General features: G+C 41.5%; 1 protein-coding gene across 1 annotated transcript in view; it reads right to left on the bottom strand.

Annotated features, from left to right (window-relative positions):
* Positions 1 to 15,576, bottom strand: part of LOC134406606 (uncharacterized) — a 53,833-nt gene extending 38,257 nt beyond the window's left edge. Inside the window, 5 exon segments of the mRNA XM_063138113.1 lie at positions 328 to 447; positions 3,557 to 3,673; positions 5,482 to 5,580; positions 12,849 to 13,091; positions 15,487 to 15,576. Of these exon segments, the coding sequence (XP_062994183.1) occupies positions 328 to 447; positions 3,557 to 3,673; positions 5,482 to 5,580; positions 12,849 to 13,091; positions 15,487 to 15,576 (669 nt within the window).
* Positions 15,577 to 16,631: the final 1,055 nt, after the last annotated feature.

Genomic DNA, 16,631 nt, shown 5'->3' with positions numbered 1-16,631 from the left:
CATCACATAACAGTTGTCATTGAAGCGTGGGTGATCATGTTGTCTGAACCCAGCCATGCTAACAAACTGTAGTTTATTAACCACAAACAACCCATGGAAAGAACTCATGTTTGTTGTGGGGTGCTGTACTGTGAGGTTTTTCAGCTGGATTCAGACAGCATGATAACCCACATTTTAACAACAACCCACTGTTTAACGACAACCCACACTGAACCCATAGCCAACCCGAGTGTAGGTTATCGTGTTGTCTGAACCCATTCTGTCAGGATTTCCCCATGTCCTAGTTCTAAGTGCTTGTAATGCCATTTTGTAATTTGGTAGCCTTACCTCAGATGTTTCGGATTGCAGAGATCTCCTTCCTGGTATCATGTGCCCATACATTTTCAGCACATCCAGGGTCTCAGCCAGGTGGCAAAATGCAACCAATCCAATGGCTTCCGCGATTCCCTGAACAAAATGACACATGTCAGTGATGATATCTCCCCTTCACAATCCTTGTAGATGACAGTGACCCTGTTCAGATGACACATTCCTTACTCCATTTCCTCTTTAGTCCCCACCAGGGGTAATGTCAACAGAGAGCCAGGTTCGTTGTTTGTTTGTCTTCCTTTGAAGACAAACTTCCTTTGACGGTAACTCATTTTCTTAGGTTGTATCCAATGATTGTCTAACTTAAGTCTCACTTATTTCAATGGGCCTTCTCTAAGTAGGAGTAGGATCTTAACCAGGCCGTTCCACAGTCTGGGAGCAGCGGAAGAAAAGGTCCTCTGGGTAACAGTTGTTAATGTAGTTTTTGCTAGCTGAAGGGGATTCTTCCCAGAGGACCTGAGTGTGTGGGGTGGATTGAACGGGAGAAGGCGATCCCACAGGTAGACTGGACCCAAACCATGTAGGGCTTTAAAGGTAATAACCAACACTTTGTACTTTTCCTGGAAACTAATCGGCAGCCAGTGAAGAGATTTTAAAACTGGTGTAATGTGCTCACCCCTAGGTGTACCAGTGACCAGCCTAGCTGCGATATTTTGGACTAATTGAAGTTTCCAGACTAGGCACAGAGGTAGCCCCACGTAGAGTGCGTTACAGAAATCGAGCCTCGAAGTTACCAGTGCGTGCACGACCGTCTTTAGGTCTTCCAACTCTACGAAGGGACTCAGCTGGCATATCAGCCGAAGCTGATCGTAGGCACTCCTGGCCGTCGCATCTATCTGGGCTGTCATTTGGAGCTACGGATCCAGAATCACCAATTTAGGGTTAAAAGGTTAAGCTAAAGGAGGCGCCCAATATTTGAGGCAGCAAGGAGAATGGGCAGCCATTTAGCAGAGAAGGAAACCTTTGGAGGGCGATCAGAGATGGAGGAAGTAAAGATCACAGGCACAGAATATCACAAAACAGGCAGAAAAATAGTTAGGGCACGACTGCAGAGAGCTTTAAAGAGAAGAGATTTGAAGAAGCACCACGTTTTAAAATCAGTTGTATGTATTTTATAGTATTTTTGTATTTAATGTTGTTCCCCGCCTCGATCCAGGGAGGGAGAGGTGGGTAAGAAATAAATCATCATCATCGTGGGAAAATGGTGACGGATTTTGACACCGGGCAGAGATGACAGCACTGAGGGGTTACCTGGCCAGGGCAAAGGGAAGATGGCTGTTGATGCCAGCCAAAGGAAGCACGAACCAGCTTTCCTTAAATGGACAATTGGAAAGACTTAAAGTATTTGTCTCTTTGTCTTGGGGGGAAGGGGCATCTTTATGACCACAGGCAGAAAGCGCGCCGTGGTATTATCTGCAGTGTTAGGAAATTGGCTTTGGTCTGTCTGTGTCACACGCCGATGGACATCCCCCTAAAACCCGGCTTCTCCGTGTTTGAAATAAACATACTTCTGGGTTGGGGAGTGTGGGGGCAGACTAGAGCTACACATCATCCACCTGGCAGGTGCTGCCCAACAAATGAGGGAGGTTTGTTTTCCACCCCTGTCCAGGCTTCCCCCGGCTAGAGCATCATTCTGAATAGAAAGGAACTAACACACTAGAAACAGTAGTTTCTTCAAGGAACCGTAGAGACTCGCTCCCCACGAGAGTGCCCCAAGAGTGCAAATAATAAGCCCCCGTCCGTCGGGGAATTTGAGCTCCACCCCTCCCTTTCTTCTTTTCTGCCACTTCTCCCTGCTCGCAATGACAGACTCCCCTCGTCCCGATCCCACGGAAGATCGCTTCTTTGATACAATGCAAATGCGCAGTTGTACAGTTCCACGGGAAAGCTTAATGCTCCCGGGCTGCAACTCTGAAAACGCTCACATTCAGAAATGCACAAATGTACAAAGCAAAAAAAGAATATTTTTGTTGTTGAAAGTAGCAGAGGTACATGTCAAATAGGGGGAAATAGAGGTACGGGGAGAATGCTCAATTTTCCATGAAGAAGGAAATAACCCAAATAATTCAGGATAATAATAATAATAATAATAATAATAATAATAATAATAATAATAATAATAATATATTTCTTTCCCGCCTCTCCACTTGGATCGAGGCAGGGAACAGTGAATATAAAACACATAAAAAAAACAAGTGTTCAGAGGAGGGCAACTAGGATGATCAGGGGTCTGGAAACAAAGCCCTATGAAGAGAGACTGAAAGAACTGGGCATGTTTAGCCTGGAGAAGAGAAGATTGAGGGGAGACATGAGAGCACTCTTCAAATACTTGAAAGGTTGTCACCCAGAGGAGGGCCAGGATCTCTTCTCGATCCTCCCAGAGTGCAGGACACAGAATAACAGGCTCAAGTTAAAGGAAGCCAGATTCAAGCTGGACATCAGGAAAAACTTCCTGACTGTTAGAGCAGTACGACAATGGAATCAGTTACTTAGGGAGGTTGTGGGCTCTCCCACACTCGAGGCCTTCAAGAGGCAGCTGGACAACCCTCTGTCAGGGATGCTTTAGGGTGGATTCCTGCATTGAGCAGGGGGTTGGACTCAATGGCCTTGTAGGCCCCTTCCAGCTCTGCTATTCTATGATTCCATGAAAAACTGATTACCCGTTTTTATTCTAAACATCAAAGAAGCTAAATAACAGAAACGTCAGAGAAGCGACGTAACGCAGCAATAAAGAAGCAAGTAATCATGGCTTTTACGGGAATGGACTAGGAGAAGGAGTGAATGGGCAAGAGAAGGGGTAGCCCCACCTGTTGACCACGTCACAACCAGGTCACAGAGGCATGCCCAGGATTTAATGTGGAGGAATTGCAGAAGATGACTCTACAGTACAGTGGCTTTTCAAGACCTTTGCGGCAGGGTCTTGCTATTTACTGTTTTACTCTGTACAGCATCATGTACATGATGGTGCTATATAAATAAATAATAATAACAATAATAATAATAATGGTTGAGAGAACCCTGGCCATGTTGTCATGTGCTGCAAACCACCTTGCAATGCACACAAGCCGCAGGAAATCCCCCGTGAAGACAGCCCTTCGGAGCGGCTAGCAATGACAAAAATAGGCGTGCTTGTGCTAGAAGGGACTGGAAGCCCAGGACTTTGGGGGAATCCCAGACATCTACTCACCTCTCTGTCTGCTTCATCTTTCGGTGCCAAACGTAGAAGCATCTGCAAATATTCTCTGACTAAATCTTTCTGCTTTGAATCTCGCAGTTTCACCCCATAATATTTGTAAAGGGGAATCTAAGGGTTGGAGGAAGTCTCAGGTTAGTCACAAGGTGATATCAGCAGACCAGGAAGAACGAGACAGGCAAAGAATACAAAATACTAGCATACTCATTCTTTAAAATTGGACTTCTATATGCTCAGCCACCAACGGTCAAACTTAAATATACATAAAGAAGACGGCGTATGACCGGCCGTAGGTCCCTAAGGAACATGTGTAAGCTGTAGGGATTCAGGAAGCTCCCTTCTACCAGGTGAGACTATGCTACCTGAGTTCCTTTTACCTGGAGATGTCACAGAATGTGCTAGGGAGCCTTGTTTGTTACATTTATATCCCACCTTTTTTCCTCCAAGGAGCAAACATGATTCTCGTCCTCTCTATTTTATCCTCATAACAACCCTGTCCGGTAGGTTAGGGTGAAAGTCAGTGACTAGCCTAAAGTTCCCCAGGGAGCTTCATGGCTGAGTGGGAGCTAGAACCCGGATCTCCTGAGTCCCAGTCCAACACTCTAGCCACTACATAGAATCATAGAATAGCAGAGTTGGAAGGGGCCTACAAGGCCATCGAGTCCAACCCCCTGCTCAATGCAGGAATCCACCCTAAAGCATCCCTGACAGATGGTTGTCCAGCTGCCTCTTGAAGGCCTCTAGTGTGGAAGAGCCCACCACCTCCCTAGGTAACTGGTTCCATTGTCGTACTGCTCTAACAGTCAGGGAGTTTTTCCTGAGGTCCAGCTGTAATCTGGCTTCCTTTAACTTGAGCCCGTTATTCCGTGTCCTGCACTCTGGGAGGATCGAGAAGAGATCCTGGCCCTCCTCTGTGTGACAACCTTTCAAGTATTTGAAGAGTGCTATCATGTCTCCCCTCAATCTTCTCTTCTCCAGGCTAAACATGCCCAATTCTTTCAGTCTCCCTTCATAGGGCTTTGTTTCCAGACCCCTGATCATCCTGGTTGCCCTCCTCTGAACACGCTCCAGCTTGTCTGCGTCCTTCTTGAATTGTGGAGCCGAGACCTGGACGCAATACTCTAGATGAGGCCTAACCAGGGCTGAATAGAGAGGAATCAATACCTCATGCGATTTGGAAGCTATACTACTATTAATGCAGCCCAAAATAGCGTTTGCCTTTCTTGCAGCCATATCGCACTGTTGGCTCATATTCAGCTTGTGATCTACAACAATTCCAAGATCCTTCTCGTTTGTCGTATTGCTGAGCCAAGTATCCCCCATCGTGTAACTGTGCCTTTGGTTTCTATTTCCTAGATGTAGAACTTGGCATTATCCCTATTATTTATTTATTTATTTATTTATTTATTTATTGCATTTTTATACTGCCCAATAGCCGAAGCTCTCTGGGCGGTTCACAAAATTTCATTCTGTTGTTTTTAGCCCAGCTGAAACATCTCACTGGCTCTCTTGTGCATGCAAAGTATGCACTCTGAACACTGAGCAATGGTCTCTCCCCATGGGTGGAGCGGGGGACAAAGCCTACTGTTACGATGCTGCCCTTTCCACATGCATGTTCATTGCCCATCTTCCAAAATGCCGTTGCCACATTTCTTACCTTAGAGGCCCCTTCCAACTGTACCATTCTAGGACTCTATGGCAATGGGAGCTTCCCTCCCAAAGCTCATAGCAGCAATGGGGCTGGGGATTTTCAGTGGGACGGCGGGGGGGGGGGGAGAAAGCATGTGCTGAGCACCAATTGCAGGAGCCTTTCCCTCAGCCCATCCTCTTCAAAGCACACACCTGTGCCCAGAGCGGGCAAAATGATGCTGGCATAATTTAATCGACCCTCCACCTCATCATCTAGGCCCAGAATTTACCTTGTCCTGGCTGGCTGGCTTTTGCTGCCCATCAGCTATGTCACTGATCAGCGCTGCTGATTTCCTCCTAACTTGTCTGGTACCAGCAGCAGGAGGCTGCTGAAAGAAACGAGAATGGGAGTGAGAAAAGTGTTCCCTCTCTGAGGAAAATATATTTTCCTCCCTTCAATATTTTATTCAAGATAAAAATATATTTACAGTTATTTCTGCAAAGCATGATTACAGTCATTAAAAATAGTAAAAAGTTTTAACAGTAAAACATTATCTTATCTATTTTATATATCTATGAGCAACGTGAGCAAACAGTCCCCCACTTCGACTCTCTTAATTTGTCTTAAAAGAAATTTTAATTCTTTTGTTCTTGTTTTGGAGTTTATATCAATTTTGCTGTGTGGTTTTATCCTGGTTGCGCTTTTTATACTGTATTTCGTAATTGTGTTTAAACCTGTTGGGTGTTTTACTGTGGTTTTAATTTTTGTGAACCGCCCAGAGAGCTTCGGCTATTGGGTGGTATAAAAATGTAATAAATAAATAAATAATAAATAAATAAATATAAAGCCAAGACTACGAGCTTCCTTGACTGGAGTAAGCATGACATCATTGACAGTAAGAGAGAATGAGAGATGAGGAGAAGGTTTAGGAGGAAAAACAAGCAATTCAGTCTTTGCCATATTAAGTTTCAAACGACGATGAAGCAACCAAGCTGAGATATCTGAAAGACATGCCGAGATACGATCGTGAACATCAGGAGAAAGTTCCGGAGATGAAAGATATAATTGAGTTATCATCGGCATACAAGTGATATTGGAGGCCATGAGATTGAATGAGATTACCCAAGGGCAACATGTATAAAGAAAACAACAACGGGCCAAGCACCGAGCCTTGCAGAACCCCTACTGAAAGGGGAAAAGAAGAAGACGAGCTGCCATTAGCCAACACGCTGAAAGAGCGACCCTCTAGATAGGAGGCAAACCAGTTATAGACAGAGCCACAAAGTCCAAGGTCATGAAGGGAATCTAAGAGAAGATCGTGATCAACCGTGTCAAAGGCTGCAGTTAGATCAAGGAGAATAAGAACGGAATAAAGGCCTTTAGACTTGGCAGTAAGAAGATAATTGGTGATCTTAGTAAGGGCTGTTTCAGTGGAATGCAAAGGACGGAATCCAGATTGAAAAGGATCCAGAGCAGAGTTACTAGAAAGAAAATCAAGACAACGAGAGTAGACCACACGCTCCAGGATCTTTGAAACAAACGGCAACAAAGAGACAGGTCAGTAGTTAGACAGAGATAGCCTATCAAGAGTAGGTTTCTTGAGAATGGGAGAGACTGTAGCATGTTTAAAAGCAGAAGGAAATGAACCAGAGGACAGAGAAAGATTAATAATATGAAGCAAGGAAGGGAGGATAGCGGGAATAAGATTAATAAAGACGCGAGAAGGAATCGGATCACGAGAACAAGTGGAAGGCTTCGAAGAGCGCAGTAATGTAGACAGTTCATCAGCTGATACCGAAGGAAACGCAGAGAAATTTGCAGGAGGAACTGACAGATGAGGAACAGGAACTGGAAGAGGAGCAGAGCTGGCCAGAACAGAGCGAATAGTTTGGATTTTAGCATTGAAAAAAGAGGCAAAGTCATTAGCAGACAGAGAGGCAGGAAGAGATGGTGGATTAGGCTTCAGAAGAGAGTTGAAGGACGCAAAGAGCTGCTGAGGATGCCTAGCATTTGACTGGATCAACGTTGAGTAATACTGCTGTTTGGCCAGTGAAATGGCAGAAGAGAAAGAGGAGAGTACAAATTTGTAATGGACAAAGTCCGCCCAGTCCCTGGTCTTACGCCAAAGGCGTTCAGCTGCCCGGGAACAAGAGCGAAGGTAGCGGAGGAAAGAGGTGAGCCACGGTTGGGGTTGAGAAGGGCGAACTATCCGAGTTGTAGATGGAGCAAGATTATCAAGAGTTGAAGATAAGGAGGAGTTAAAGGAGGAGACGGATGAGTCCAGGGAGACAGCCGAACAGACAGAAGGAAGAGAGGAGGCTAGAGACTGAGAAAAAGCCTCATAATTGAGAGATTGCAAGTCATGACAAGAGTGAGAAGGAGGACGTGAAGGAGGAGGATTATGAGTAATATTGAAAGAAACTAGGTGATGATCTGACAAGGGAAAGTCAGCAGTAGAAAAGTCCAAAACAGAGCAATTCCGAGTGAGAACAAGATCCAGACAGTGTCCAAGGGAATGTGTGGGTACATCAGACCAAAGCTTAAGATCATAAGAGGAAGATAAAGAGCAAAATCGTAGAGCTGCAGCGTCTTGAGGGTCATCCACATGGATATTGAAGTCACCCAAGATAAGAGTAGGACAGTTATCAGAGAGGAGAAAGGACAGCCACGAATCAAAATCAGAGAGAAATTTTGAGGACGAGCCTGGGGGGCGGTACAAAACTGCAATCCGCAGTCATAATTCATTTCACCCCAATCTATTTTTTTTTAAATTATTTTTTACAATACTTAAACATACACCATTACAATTAAAAACAACAACATACTACATAAATGTTGATTAACATTAATATCGTATCTATATAACAATCAAACTTAACATATAAGTGCACCCCCCACCTTGGGATCTCATTCCTGATTCCAAAATCTCATACTTTCTTCTGCTGGTGGTTTCCCACTTCCCTTAGAAAACACGAATATTAGGAACTGTTTCCAGATTCCTTCAAAATCATTTGTTTTTATACCTCTTCTCCATTTAATATTACAAGTCAATTTATCATTAATAGCTATATCCCATACTTCTTTGTACCATTCTTCAATACAATAATCTCCTTGAATCTTCCAGTTCCTAGCTACAATCAATCTTGCTGCAGTCAGCAAATTCATTATCAATTCCTTAATTTCTTTTTTACATTTTAAATCTTCAAATAGTGACAGTAATGCAACTTTTGGTGTTCGTTCTATCTTCATTCCCACAATTTCTTCAAATCTCCAAAAACACCATCTTCCACAATTTTTGTACATATTTGCATTCCCACCACATATGTAAACAGGTTCCTTTCCCCCCACATCCTCTCCAACAATTTGCTGAGTGCTGATTATTTATCTTATTTAATCTAACCGGGGTTAGGTACCACCTCCATATAATTTTAAAGTAATTCTCTTTTATTCTTACTGACATATTTCTCAACGCTCTTTGTTTCCATAGTCCCTTCCAGCTCTGTTGTCCTATTTGTACATTCAAGTCTGTCTCCCAGACCATTTTACCTGAACTATCCATCAACCTTTTCTCCACCAATATTCTATATATTTCACTCATTAACCCTTTTGACGCTGTTCTTTTTCCCTTATCACTTTCTTTCTTAACTATTAATTCCTCAAACTTCGTCAATTCTCTACAATCTCCATTTTCTCTTACCCACTTTTTAGTCCACTGTTCTAATTGCCAATAATTTAACCAAGTTAATTTTTTATCTTTTAAAATCTCTTCCAAATCCTCTCTTGTATTCATTTCTCTTAACCATTCCCTTAATTTCATTTTATTTTTTTCTATTAAAACTTTACTTAATCTACTCTTTAATTCCTCTGGGAAATTCTTTAGCATTATTACCAGTGATAGAGGTGAGTTGCTCGGGAGCAACTCCCCTTTATATTTACTCCAAATTTCCCAGTGAAACCTCAAGAGCGGGTTACCTATACTTTCCATCCATTTTTTTCCCCTTCCCTAAAAAATACATTTTCCAAATTAATCTCTATATTACTTGTAGTTTTATCATCCATCCAATCTAATTCTCCTATTCCTATAATTGCCTCCACAATACGTCTTAACCTATTAGCTACGTAATATAGTTTAATATTTGGGAGACCCAATCCTCCCTTTTTTGACTTAAATACCATTTATTCTTATTTACCTTCGCTTTCTTATCTCCATTACAATCATTGTTTATGATATTTTGCCAACTTTTTATCTCTGATTCTGAAATTTTTATTGGTAACATCGTAAACACAAAATTAATCTTTGCTAAAATCTTCATTTTTATTAATGCTATTCTTCCAAACCAGGATAAATTTATTCTTTTATATTTTTCCCATTTTACCAAAATCTCTTTTTTTAAACTATTTAAATTCTCTTTCTCTAAACTCTCTAAATTTTTTGTAATTTTAATTCCCAAATATCTAATCTGTTCCTTAACTCTCATTTCTCTTCCCTTTTCTTCCCAATCCTTCTCTTCCTTTTTAGTATAATTGAATAACATCATCTCTGATTCAGACCAGTTTATTCTTAACCCAGTAATTTCCTCAAATTCTCTCAGTTGCTGTTTAATTCTTCCCATCTTTCCTATATGATTTTTAATAGTTAGCAAAGTATCATCTGCAAACATATTCAGTTTTATTTTTTTAATACCACCTATTCCTTCTATCTCTCCATCATCTCTTATTGCATTCGCCAATAATTCCATAACCATTACAAACAGGACCGGTGAGAGTGGACATCCTTGTCTTGTCCCTCTAGCTAGTCGTATCTTATCCATAACTCCGTCATTCATTACCACTACGGCTGTATTTTGAGAGTACAACTGTTCTATTATAGCTTTAAATTTATTTCCAAATCCCATTTTATTTAAAACCATCTTTAAAGCTTGCCAGCTCACACAATCAAAAGCCTTGAAAATATCCAATGCCAAGATTCCCGCTTTAATCTTAGACTTTTTTATCACCTGTATTGCATTTAAAACTCTTCCCACTAAGTTATGCATTTGTCTACCTGCTACAAATCCACATTGATCTTCCCCTATATATTCAGCTATAAATTTATTCAACCGCCTTGCTAAAATAGTTGAATTTTTTTTAGCATCTTGATTTATTAATGAAATAGGTCTATATGAATCAGGGACAGTCAAATCTTTATCTGGTTTTGGAATTAAAATTATTAATGAATGTTTCCATGATTCTGGTGTCCTCTCTCCTTCCAATATGGAGTTGCACAGCTTCAATAATTTCAGTACTAAGAAGGTTTTAAAAACCTTATAATATTCCAGTCCTAAACCATCTACCCCAGGTGATTTACCCACTTTCAAATTCTCAATTACTTCTTCAATTTCTCTTTGAGTTATTACCTTCTCCATTAACTCTTTATGTTCTATTTTTATTCCTTTCTTTATATACTTTTCTATATAAGCTTCCAACTTCTTTTTTTTTGAATATCCTTTCCCTTATATAATTCTTGATAAAATTCTTGGAAATTTTTTAATTTTACCCTTCATTATGTGACAATAATTCCCTTGTTTATCTTTCAATATTCCTATCCCATTCCTAACTTTTTCCTTTTGTGTGAGTCTGGCCAGCAATCTAGAATTTTTATTGCTATTTTCAAAATACTCCCTGTTCATATAAATTAAATTTTTCTGAACTTCTTCTAAATTTAAATTCTCTAATTGTTTTTTCTTTGCTTGTATTTCTATTAATTTATGTTTATTTTTAATTGCCAATAATCTTTCTCCAATTTCTTAATCTCTACCTCCAACTTTTCTTGTTCTGCAAACTGTTGCCTCCTTAAAGTACACATTTCTCTAAAACAAATCCCTCTTGCTACTGCCTTCATGGTATCCCAAACAACTGCCCTTGTCGTTCCTCCCTTCTCATTAATTTCCCAAGTCTCTGACAGTTCCCTCTGCATTTTTTCTACCACTTTATTATACTTCAAAATTTTTGTATTTAATTTCCACCTAAACGCTTCTTTATAATTCTTTCTAACTGTAAACTCTAAACTTAGCAATGCATGATCTGTTACCTTTATTATCCCCATTTCCATTTTACAAACCTTAGTTGCAAACTCTTTTGAAACAAATATATAATCTATCCTAGAGTATGTATGATAAACTGGCGAGTATTAAGAAAAGTGAGGATTCGCCCCACTAAGTAAACGCCAACAATCCACATAAACTTTTTCTTTTACTAATTTATTTAATATAGTAATATTATTCTCTTTTCCACATTAGTGGGGTTTGACCTGTCCAATCTATTATCCATTACCATATTAAAATCCCCAGCTAAAATAACATACCCCTCCTTAAACTCTTCTATTTCTTTAAATAATTCCATATAAAACTCTCTATGTTTCTCATTGGGGGCATAAACATTAACTAATGTATATTCTTTGCCTTCAATTTGTCCCTTTATCATAAGATATCTACCATTATCATCCTTTTTCATAGTTTCTAATATAAATCCACTTTTTTTTTTAAATCAAAATAGCCACTCCATTTTTTTGATGCCCCCAATGACTTTTCATAATAAACTGACCATTTTGTGTGTATTTCATTTACTCCATCGAACCCCTGATGTGTTTCTTGCAGCATGATAATGTCAGATCCTTTTCTATTTAACATTTGTTCAATTCTCCTCCTTTTCACGACTGCCCCCAGACCTTTTACATTAAGCGTTGATACTTTTATTTTCTTATCCATATTTAACCTTTTGATACTCCTTCCGATCCCGTGTGTTCTGCAACTCATAATCACATACATAAAAACACAAGACCCATAAACCCCCTTCAAATCCCTCCCACCACCCAATCAAACACCCCCACCGTCCCATCCCACCCCCACCTCTTCCCCCCCCAAGTCCCCGTAAGTCTACCACTCCGGCCGTTATCTACCCTTAAGGGAGCGGGGGAGGCAGTGCTCCGCCTGACCGGCAAGACCTCTATATTTTAACAAGTTTTATGTATTATTATCTCATTGTCAATTTATCAAATTGATTATATCCCAGACGCCCCAGCTTCACTTCCATTCCCACCTGCAGCTTCCAGACTTGCATCCTTAAACAAACCCAAACTCTTCAGCAACTCCTTGCCCTGATCCAAAGAGGTTACTCTGTGCTGCCTCCCACCATGTGAAAATCTTAAAAAAACAGGGTAACCCCCAAGCATACTTTATTGCATTCTTTGTTAACGTTTCAGTTATTTGCTTAACGCTGCATCTCCATTGGAGTGTTTGCTGACAAAGATCGTTGTAGATTTGCACTGCTCTGCCTTTGTATTTTATCATAGCCATAGACCTCAATTTCTCCATAACTTGCTCTTTTTTGTAGTAGCTGCCAAATTTCAATAGGATGTCTTTAGTTGCTCCTTTATAATTTACTCCTCCCACTCTATGAATCCTATCCAGCTCACAGTCTTTTATTTCCAGATCAGGCATCATATCTTTAAACCACTTCAAAATTATTTTTCTCAAATCCTCTCCTGGTTCTTCAATAAAGTTTTTAATTCGTAGATTAGATCTTCGATCTTGATCTTGTAATTGGATCAGCTTTAATTCTTGGTCCTGAAACTTTACATTGCAGCTTTTTTCAAAGCCTTTTCTCCAATGATTTTACTCCAACTTCTAATGTCTTTATAGCTCTGTCATTCTGAGCAATCTTGTCAGCTAACACCTCCAGCCTCTTATCTGCCTTCTTTGAATGTTCACCCATCTTTTTAATCAGAGTTGCGTTACTATCCAATATCAGGCTCTTAAGTTCCTCCATAGAGGCTGGCCTCTTGCCAGCTTTCCCGGCCATCTTGTCACTCCCGTTCTCACTCTCGCTCTCACTACTTTGTGTAACTTCTCCTGTGCACACCTTTTCGAGACGGGCAAGATTATGATTTGAAGGGCGTTTTTGGCACTGCCAGGTAACGTTTTCAACTTTTTAAAAAAGTTTTCTAATGTTCAGCATGGAGCTTATATCTATTGCTTAATATCCCAAATAACAATCAACACAGTCTCTCTTTCCATGCATATAAACAGCTTTCCTCTCTCAATGCTTTCTGATGGGTGAATTTATTGCCAATTACTCATTCTTCCCAGATAAGGAGTGATGTTCCACAGTAATTTAAATCAGCAGGCGATGGAAGAGATCCAACAATAACATCTTTACTTTCGATTTCAGTTTCTTCACTCCGCCAAACTGATTTACAAGCCCGGAGAATGGGCTAATTTCCTCCCTCCTTATGTCGATTATGCTTCCAAAAAAAACATCATCACCATCAGTTGAAAGTCATAAATATTTCCATTGATATTCATTAGAAACCCATGCCTTTTTAAACGAGATAATTGGATTCTCAGATGTCCCGTCCGGGAGCCTCCCAAGAAATCTTACCCTTTCATGGCCATCAAGCTCCACCCCCCATTTCACCCCAATGTAGCAAATGGTCAGGGAATACCACAGATCTTTATTTTTATAAACTGGAAATGCACAGCTCTGCATCAGCAAAGTAAAGGACAAAAACTCCCTCCACAAATGATATAAATTGGGGTGAATTAACGCAGCGTCAGAGAAGTTAATTAACACAAGACTGCTCGGCTTCCAGAAACCAATCAGAGGTTGCCATCCACCCTTGGCTCAACCCCGGAGCAAGGTCACATGGTGGAAGGCCAGGTGAACCTTTTTAGGGAGGTCATTCCACAGCTGGGGTGCCACAGCAGAGAAGGCCCTCCTCCTCCTGGTAGCCACCTGCCTCACTTCCTTTGGCAGGGTCTCACGGAGAAGGACCCCTGAAGATGACCTTAGGGTCTGGGCAGAGGAGGCATTCCTTGTTACATGTGAGTAAGCCCTATTGAACTCTATGGGAGTAGACATGTCTACAAACCTCCTCTGAAACAACCTGAGGCCAGCACGGTACCACTAAGGAGCAAACCTTTTTCTTGGGCTGAAGGAAAAGCTCCCTCATATAAAAACATCCCTGTGCATAGAAAACTAGCATGCCAAGGAGAAAAGGTCAGCCGAGTCTTACCACCGGGGTACATTGACTGGTGCTCATGGGAATTGTAAGTGGGGCGGTAAGTTAGGGTGACCCTATGAAAAGGAGGACAGGGCTCCTGTATCTTTAACAGTTGCATAGAAAAGGGAATTTCAGTGGATGTCATTTGTATATATGGAGAACCTGGTGAAATTCCCTCTTCATCACAACAGTTAAAGCTGCAGGAACTATACTAGAGTCACCAGTTTTAAAAGAGGGCAGGGCACCTGCAGCTTTAACTGGTGTGATGAAGAGGAAATTTCACCAGGTTCCCCATATATACAAATGAAATTCCCTTTTCAATACAACTGTTAAAGATACAGGAGCCCTTTCCTCCTTTTCATAGGGTCACCCTATGGTAAGTGGCCCACCACCGTTGTTATTTCATGGCTTACTGTCAGTTGAAATCAAAATGTAAATTAGGGTGACCATATGAAATGGAGGACAGGGCTCCTGTATCTTTAACAGTTGTATCGAAAAGGGAATTTCAGCAGGTGTAATTTGTATATATGGGGAACCTGGTGAAATTCCCTCTTCATCACAACATTTAAAGCTGCAGGTGCCTTGACCTCTTTTGAATCAGTTCACTTTAGTATAGCTCCTGCACCTTTAACTGTTGTGATGAAGGGGGGAATTTCCCCAAGTGCTGCATGCATACAATTAACACTTGCTGAAGTTCCCTTTTCTATGCAACTATTAAAGATACAGGAGCCCTGTACTCCTTTTCATATGGTCACCCTATGTAAATAAATAAAAATATCAGCTGCTTTCTCCACCCCAAAAGGCCCCTCAAAGTGGCTAGTAATTACACCCAAATGAGAGCCACTCTAAAACCAAGGAAGGAGATTTAAAAATGAGAGTTGTGGACTTTGGAGGCGGGGGGGTTGGAAATGTTTGGTTTTTCGGCCTAGCTGCTGCTGCTTGCTCTGGCACCTGGTCTTGCTGGGAAGGGCTTTTGCTGCTTGAGGTGAGTCACTGAGCTAACTGGGGTTTGGGCCAGCAGCTCCAGTGGCTTGCAGGACCAGCTTGTGAGGGAGCACACCTGGCAAAAGCACTTCAGCCCCAGTATAACAAAGCATCTGGGTACTAAGGAGTTAAGCAGACAGGTGAGTGCAGCAGCAACGACCAGTTGACCTTCCTGCCTGTCTGAGAGTAAATACGGTAGCTCTCCAAGCAAAGAAAAACAGCTAGGAAGGCAGAAAGCCCGGTGCGGGCTATGCGGTGTACTTCACCGACTGTCACGGCACAGAGTGTCGCAGATACGGCTGTCTCACCAAGGGGTGTGCTGGCTGCAATGAGCTCCTGGCTCTCCAGGAACAAGTCCATTCCTCCCTTTGAGATCAAGGTAGGTTTCCTAGGCACAGAAGCCAGCAGACTGATATAAATAATAGCTTACAGTTAGCTGTTCTCTATCAGAAGACAACCGGTAAGGCAAACATGCAGCCTAAGTGAAGAGTCAAGCTGAGGTCAAGAGGTAAGCACGTTATCTGGAAAGACCCAGCTCAGTCAACAGACAAAACACAATGAGTTTCTGCTAAGAGTAGTATTTGCAATGCTATGAGTTTCTTGTGGAAATATACCCAAGCATGACACTGTATGACCTAACATGTAACTTATTTGCCACACAGTATAAATGTCCTGGATGAGAAACATTCAGGACTGCTGCTGCTATTCCTAAATTTGAAGCAGGCAGTCTTTTCGCTGCGGAAATAAAGCCAAGGCTTTGATCTTACCCTGTGTCTATTTGTTATTTGGTTCCGGCGGCTAGACATGATCCTAGAGAGAGAGCTCAATTTGAGGGCTCTTACCACAATTTGGCAAGCATGCCAGGAGCCATCTAGCCTGTTGTTCATCGCACCCCACTCGGTTCCGAACTGACCCAGCCGGCACTAGGCGAGTTAACCTATTGGGTTCTTCTACTCTGGGCAGGATGGGTGAACTTCAACCAAGGCCACTCCAATAAAGTAGGGTAAGATAATAAATTCAGGTAAGACACACCCCGGGATGAGCGATTGAGCGAAATGTTGAAAGGTATACATAAGCCATGCTCTCAGGTTATTAGTAGTCCATCTTGGTGTGAGTAATTAGGCCATAAAAATGTTGAAAGGTATACATGGGCCACACTCTCAGGTTCTAGGTGGGATGAAATGGGGGGAGGTTAAAGCATCCCAACGGGGTCCCCTTGATGTAATGTGTAAAAAAAAATGGGATGCAGGGCACTTGCCTGGAATGGCAGAATTGAAGGAAAAAAGGTTTTGTTATGTGTTGAAAACTTGGCCACTTATTGGTTTATCTGATTAAAATGTTTTAAGAGATCTCAGATTGGTTTTAGAAGAAGAAAAAAAGAAAGGGAAAAATCCTTTGTTTAAATTTTTGCAACA

The sequence above is a fragment of the Elgaria multicarinata genome, chromosome 11 (assembly GCF_023053635.1).
Source record: "Elgaria multicarinata webbii isolate HBS135686 ecotype San Diego chromosome 11, rElgMul1.1.pri, whole genome shotgun sequence".
NCBI classification, from domain to species: domain Eukaryota; kingdom Metazoa; phylum Chordata; class Lepidosauria; order Squamata; family Anguidae; genus Elgaria; species Elgaria multicarinata.
The sequence above is the reverse complement of the archived record's forward strand: the minus strand, read 5'-3'. Positions and strand labels throughout refer to the sequence as shown.